This window comes from Equus przewalskii, chromosome 10 (genome assembly GCF_037783145.1).
Source record: "Equus przewalskii isolate Varuska chromosome 10, EquPr2, whole genome shotgun sequence".
Classification (NCBI taxonomy): Eukaryota; Metazoa; Chordata; class Mammalia; order Perissodactyla; family Equidae; genus Equus; species Equus przewalskii.
In genome coordinates this window covers 59,696,790-59,703,877 of record NC_091840.1, presented here as the reverse complement: position 1 = coordinate 59,703,877, position 7,088 = coordinate 59,696,790, and the positions used below count along the sequence as shown (strand labels likewise).

The following is a 7,088-nucleotide window of genomic DNA, read 5'->3' as shown; positions in this document are numbered from 1 at the left end:
CCCACATGCAGCCTCACAGGGCGCTGCTGGAGTTCCACTGAGACGACCCCATCTTACCCCGCCTTCTGAGCCCGCAGCCTGGCTCTCCCCAATGCATTATTCATGCTCCTGAGAGCAAGCCAGCTCCAGTTACGCTGACCACAGCCCTGGGCACCTGCCCTGCCCACTCACATCCTCCCTTGCCCAAGACCTAGAGGGTCCCAGTCTCCCCTCCAAGGCAACTTGGTGGGTTTGGAACCTCCCTCCCTGGCTCAGGAGGGGCAGCTCCTTCCACCCAGTGCAGACATGCTGGGTGGTTCAGGGCAGCCGGCTCCCCTCTCTGGGGCTCAGTGTCTTCTTCTGTGAGGTGGCAATGACCTAGCCTCTCACTTCGGTGGGCTGAGCTAGCTGAGGTACAGGGAGGGCCTGACCCATGTCAGCACAGTCATCCTCCTGGTGACTGTAAGGCCAAGATGGTCCCCCAGCACAGGCCGCGGCCATGATTCTGCTGCTCGGGTAACAACATCCACGCACTTTCCACCACGGCTCAAGGGTGAAACCCAAGGCGGCGTCTGGAGGAGATGAATTATGGATCTGGCCTCTTGGAATCCTGGTCCCGGCCAGAAGAAGCTTGACTGTCCCTCCTCAGGCTACCCAGGCCAGTCCCAGCTGCTCTGAGCAGGAGGCGGCTGCCTGTCCAGCCACGGGCAGGAGACTCGGCAGGTCCCCGTGTCTCCAAGAGCCTGAGCTTGTGACACCGGCCCCAGCCCAGTGGGGAGCAGACAGCCACCATGGCAAAGGAGGAAGAAGATGAGAAGAAAGCCAAAAAAGGGAAGAAGGGGAAGAAGGCGCCGGAGCCGGAGAAGCCCAAACGGAGCTTGAAGGGGACGTCGCGGCTGTTCATGGGCTTCCGCGACCGCACGCCCAAGATCTCCAAGAAGGGCCAATTCCGCAGCGCGTCGGCCTTCTTCTGGGGCCTCCACAAGGGCCCTCAGAAGACCAAACGCAAGAAGAAGGCGCGCACCGTGCTCAAGTCGACGTCGAAGCTCATGACACAGATGCGCATGGGCAAGAAGAAGCGCGCGATGAAGGGCAAGAAGCCATCCTTCATGGTGATCCGCTTCCCCGGGAGGCGCGGCTACGGCCGCCTACGGCCACGCGCCCAGTCGCTCAGCAAGGCGTCCACAGCCATCAACTGGCTCACCAAGAAGTTCCTCATTAAGAAGGCCGAGGAGTCCGGCAGCGAGCAGGCCACGCTGGACACCTGGCTGAACCGCTCCGGCTCCCGCACGGGCTCCCGCAAGCTGCCCTTCCCGTCGGGCGCCGAGATCCTGCGGCACGGAGGCCGCCTCCGGAGGTTCCCCCGCAGCCGCAGCATCTACGCGTCGGGCGAGCCCGTGGGCTTCCTGCCCTTTGAGGACGAGGCCCCGTTCCGGCCCTCGGGCTCCCGCAAGTCGCTGTACGGGCTCGAGGGCTTCCAAGACCTGGGCGAGTATTATGACTACCACCGCGAGGGCGACGACTACTACGACCAGCAGTCGCTCTACCAGTACGCGGAGGAGCAGGGGCCCTACCTGGCCGGCCATGACCCCTACGGCCCGGCCTGGCCGCCCTACGGAGACCACCCCTACGGGTACCCACCCGAGGACACCTACGGCTACTACCACCCGGACTATTATGGGGGCTCCTACCACCCCACATACACCTATGGCTACGGCTACGACGATTACGAGCCCCCCTACGCGCCCCCGTCGGGGTACGCATCTCCCTACAGCTACTACGACAGCTCAGAGAGCGAGACGTACCCGCACGGCTACTACCTGGATCCTTACGCACCTTATGAGGCGCCATACCCGCCCTATGACCTCGCCTATGACCTGCCGTACGACGGACCCTACTTCAATCCCTACCGGGTGCCCTATGGCGCCCCTTATGGCGCCCCCTACGCCGAAGGCATCTATGGTGATGGGGACCAGGCCATCTACCCCCCCGCAGAGCCCTATGTTTACCCGGAGGAGTCGGCCTTCGCGTACCCGTGGCTGCCGCCGCCCATCCTGTCGCCCCACAACCCTTACGCCCACCCCATGGATGACATCGCGGAGCTGGAGGAGCCGGAGGAGGCGGGCGGGGAGCGGCCGTGCACCTCCTTCCGCCTGCCCAGCGCCGCCTTCTTCGAGCAGCAAGGCATGGACAGGCCTGCCAGGTCCAAGCTGTCCCTCATCCGCAGGTTCCGCCTCTTCCCGCGGCCCCAGGTGAAGCTGTTTGGGAAGGAGAAGTTGGAGGTGCCCCTGCCCCCCTCCCTGGACATCCCTCTGCCTTTGGGGGATGCCGATGAAGACGAGGAAGAGGAGGAGGTGCCCCCGGTGCCATACGCTCACCCCTTCTGGGGCTTCCTCACCCCGCGCCAGCGCAACCTCCAGCGCGCCCTGTCGGCCTTCGGTGCCCACCGGGGCCTGGGCTTCAGCCCCGAGCTGGGCCGCCCCCCGCCTCGCCCGGCCACCTCGCTGGCGCGGTTCCTCAAAAAGACGCTGTCGGAGAAGAAGCCCCCCTCGCGGCTCAGGGCCAGCCAGGAGGCCCGGCTGGGAGGCCCGGCGGTCAGGGAGGCGGCCTACAAGCGCTTCGGCTACAAGCTGGCCGGCATGGACGCGGAGCGGCCCGGCACGCCCATCGTGCTGCGGCGGGCCCAGGCGCGGGCTCGCAACAACAACAACTCCCACCGCGCGCCCGCGCCCGCGCCCGCGCCGCCCTCCCGCTGGGGCGCGCTCGGCTCCCCGCCGGCCCCGCGCCGGCCCCCCAGCCCCGGCCCGCCGCCCGCCCCGCCCTTCGCCCCGGCCCTCTCGGGCCTGCCCCGGCCCGCCTCGCCCTACGGCTCCCTGCGCCGGCACCCGCCGCCCTGGGCCGCCCCCGCTCACGTGCCCCACATCCCCCAGGCCAGCTGGTGGGCCTTCGTGGAGCCCCCTCCGGGCAGCTCCGAGGCCCCCCCCGACCTAATGCCCTTCCCCGGCCCCCGGCCCTCCTTCAGGGGCTCCCGCGGGCGAGGGGCGGCCTTCGGCTTCCCGGGGCCGTCCCCGCGGGCGTCGCGGAGGAGGGCCTGGCCGCCCCTGCCCTCGCCCCAGCCCTCGCTCAGGAGCCTGCCCGGCCCGGGCTACCGCTCGCCCGTGGCGCCCGCGTCCCCCCAGCCGTCCGTCCGCGCCGCCCTCTTCCAGCCGCCCTTCTCGCCGCCGCCCCGCCGTCCCCGCTCGTGGCGGGAGCCCGCGTCCCCGCGCCGCGCCTCTGGGCGCCTGGGCCCCCAGCGCTCGCCCGCCCTGGGCGCCCCGCGGCCGCCCTCGCCGCCCCCTCTGCTGGGCTACAGCCCGCGGCGCCGCTCCCTCCACCTGCCTTCGTGCCTCCCGCACATGTGGCGCCGCCTCAGCGAACCGCCCACCGGGGCTGTGAAGCCCAGGGTGCGCCAGCCCTTCCACCGGCCTCCCAGCGCAGGGTCTTGGCCAGCCGCTGCGGCAGCCCCTGAGCTCCGGGAGAGCCCGCGGGAGCCCGAGGACTCGGAGACGCCCTGGATGGTGCCCCCGCTGGCCCCCAGCTGGGACGTGGACATGCCTCCCACCCAGCGCCCACCCTCGCCCTGGCCAGGAGGGGTGGGCAGTCGGTGCGGCTTTTCCAGCCCACACCCTGTACCCAAAAACCCCTTCCTCCAGCACGTGGGCCCTGAGCCCTCCCTTGCCCCCCAGCTGGAGGGCCCAGCCTCAGACTCAACCAGTGTCTTCCTGGGTAGACACTGCGAGCCTGGGTCTGGACAGCTGGCCAAATCGGCTGGCCCGCCCCCTAACAAGCCTGGAGAAGAGGCCACCCCCGGGGACTCCCAGCCACCAGCAGAGACTGAGCCCTTGACCTTGACACCCTCCAAGGATTCCTCTCCAGAGCAGAAGACACTAAGGCTTAGTCTCTCCCACCCACTGGCCGCGTGTGACAGGAAGAGGGCCACGTGGCCACCATGGCGCCGCTGGGGTACACTGCCCAGCATCCCAGCCCCCTTGGTGTCCACTGGGGCCTCAGGGCCCCTGCCCAAGGTGGGTGAGCGGTGCCAGGCAGGCCCTGGGCGTTTTGCCGTGGTCATGCCTCAGGTTCAAAAGCTGAGCTCTTTCCAGCGACTTGGTCTTGCCACCATGCAGCCCCCCAGCAAGCCAGCCCAGGACCCAGAGCCCCGCCCCAAACCAAGAGCCTGGAGTCTGCTCTGGTCACACCTCTGGCTGCCAGTGGAGGCCCACCAACCCTGGCCACGGGTACACACCCGCCACCTGTCCTGCTGCTCCCCTGGCCCTGGAGCTGCCTGCCTGCCCCATGGGGGCCCCTGGGAAGAGGTTGGCCCCAAAAGCTGGTGGAAAAAGGTATGGAGTCACAGGTTAGAGGGAGGGCTTGGGGGTTCTGTTCTGGGAAGCAGGGTAGAAGACAGCCTCAGGACCTCAGTGAGCTGCTGCCTGCTTGGGCCTCAGTCTTCTCATCTGTAACTTGGGGAGAACAGGCTCAGGCTCCCAGAGCCTCTGGAGGATTGAACAAGGGGATGCCCAGCACAGGCAGGCACAGGACAGCGAAGCCAGAAAGTCCCCCCGCATCACTTTGAGGAAAGGCTTTTCTCCCAGCCCGGGCTCTGCGCAGCCCTGTCCTGTTCCAGGCTGGATGGCATGTCCATCCCCAGCTGCCCCTCAGAGGTTTTGGCTGAGTATAACGCTGCAGTAGTTGCCTGTGCACCCTGTCCCACCCCCACATTCATGTCCATGCTGTTCCTCTTGCCTCCTACTGACCATCCCCCAAATTGGAGTCTTCTCTCTCTTTGAGGTTCCTGCTTAAGGGCAGTCCCCTTGGCTGTAGGATTCTGGACTGAGGGTGAGGGGCTCAGAAACCAAACTTCCAGCCTCTGCATTGCACAGTGGGGAAACCGAGGCCCAGGAGGTCACCCAGGGGATCAAGGCTGAGCCAGCAGTTTTTCTGTGGCCCATTGTGGGATGCAGGGCAGGCAGCTTGTCTGAGGGGTGCCAAACCTGTGCCTGGCTGCCACAGTCGTGGTGGAACACGAGCTTGATGCCGAGTGGCTCTCAGCGGAGGGGGGTGGTCACTGGAGCCTCCCCCGGGATGCCAGGAGTGGGCGGGGCATGCAGGGGCGGCAGGCATTTCTCAGCCTCTGCAGAAGTGCCCCCGGGAGCAGGCAGCCAACCGGCCTGGCAATGGCGACCGGGGCAGCCTGGCTGCTGGGGGGGCCCTGGCCCCGGCGGCGGGTGCCCCGTGCGGTGTGGGCCTCAGCGTTGCGGGAGCGGGGCGCAGGGCGCCCAGGGGTGAGGGGCAAGGATGCCTGGGCCCTCCTCACCCTGGAATACGTGAGTGGCTGAATTATTTAGGGTTTGCAGCCACTGGCGCACATGGGCAGAGGGGTGGGCAGGAGGCCAGAGCCTCGAGGGTGATACTCGCTGTGTCCTACTTAGCAGGCAGGGCTCCCTCCTGTGTCCCCTTTCCTTGCTTGCTCAGGGAAGGATGCAGGTCGGACCTGAGAGGCCAGAAAGGGTGCACATGTGTGCATGCAGTCATGTGGTCACACCAGGCCTGTGTGCCTGGGACGTGGGCATGCTACAGCCAAACAGGGAAAGTGTGTGTGCCTGCACCATGGTCTGAGCAGACGCGGCATCCGTGGGGTCACACATATGCACATAGACGGGCACAGTGGAAATTCTGCAGCCCAAAAGTGGCATCAGGACTTTCGTCTTGAGATGAAAGTCCTGGGGACTTTGTGCCCAAGTGTGGGGACAGCCCCAGCTGTCAAATGGGTAAGAGTGTGTGCCTGCATGCGTGTGCCTCCAGCCAGGCACCGCAGGCCTGCGTGCATGTCCACAGACATCTTGCATCTGTGTGTGGGAGTTGTATGAGTTGCAAGTACTGTTGTGTATAGGTCTGTGCATGTGAGTATGCATGTCTGGGCACAGGGGTATGGTGCTGAAGGGGACAGTTTTAGTCTTTGCCCTCCTGGAGGCCCCATGCAATGAGATACGGACGTTCATCAAGTTGTCACATAAGAAAAGACTTGGGGTCCGCCCTGGGGAAGGGTGTCAGCACTAGGAGAGCATGAGGTTGGGGGTGCTTCCAGCAAGGCAGAGGGAGCAGTGCCTGTGTGCATGTGCTCGTCCCCCGGGAAAGGGCCCTTGGGAACACATGGGAGCACCTGCCACAGGGAAAGCGTGCACAGAGGCAGGCAGGCGGTGCCCCTGTGAGTAATGCATGCAGGCTCCATGGGCCATGGCATTCCAAGGCAGGGAGGCCTGTAGGACCCACCTGGCCTGGCTTTCAGGTTCCCTCCTCCACAACAGGAACAGGTCCCAGTCTTGTCCAAGCCAGGGGGCCATGCGTGGACACCCTCCCACTGGGCTGACCATAGACTCTCTCTGGCAGATGCACTCCATCCGCAACCTGCCGTCCTCGAGGTTCCGAGAGCAGCACCGGGAGGATGGCGTGGAGGACATGACACAGCTGGAGTGAGTGGGCGGGCTGCGGGGTCAGTGAGGGGTCGCCCCGGGGTTGCCACGCTCCCGGCCAGAGCACCTGCTTTTACCAGGGATGCCTCACCTCCTGAAATGTTTTCAGAGCCTCATTTCCCTCCTCTGCAAAGTGAGGGTCATGCAGTGTGACAAAAGCCAAATGTGTGCACATCACAGCTCTGTGAGTCACACGGGGCTGGGTTCAAATCCCAGCCCCACTACTTACCAGCTGGGTGACCTTGGGCAAATCACTTTGCCTCTCTGTGCCTCGGTTTCTCATCTACGATATGGGAGTGGCGTGGCTGTTGTGAGGGTGCTGGCACAGGACTGTGCTGACGGTAGTCGGTGAGGGCTGCGCTGGTCAATATCACTGTCCAGTCACGGTGACTCAGCCCTCATGTCTGCTACCTAAGAGCATCTTCCAAGCCTGTGAGGTAGGAACAGTGATTATCATACACGTTGCACAGATGCAGAAAGTGAGGCACGGAGAGATTGTCACTTGCCCAAGGCCTCATGGTTGGTGTCAGAGAAAGGCTTGAGTTCAGGCTTTTCTGACGAAGGCCCTGCACCGAGGGGGACAGCGGGCCCTGACTG

General features: G+C 65.4%; 1 protein-coding gene across 1 annotated transcript in view; it reads left to right on the top strand.

The window, feature by feature from the left end:
- Positions 1-395: 395 nt before the first annotated feature.
- MYO15A (myosin XVA) overlaps positions 396-7,088 on the top strand; it is a 52,774-nt gene continuing 46,081 nt past the window's right edge. Inside the window, exons 1-2 of the mRNA XM_070561177.1 lie at positions 396-4,361; positions 6,409-6,491. Of these exons, the coding sequence (XP_070417278.1) occupies positions 771-4,361; positions 6,409-6,491 (3,674 nt within the window). The 5' untranslated portion in view covers positions 396-770. The remainder of the gene's footprint in view (positions 4,362-6,408; positions 6,492-7,088) is intronic.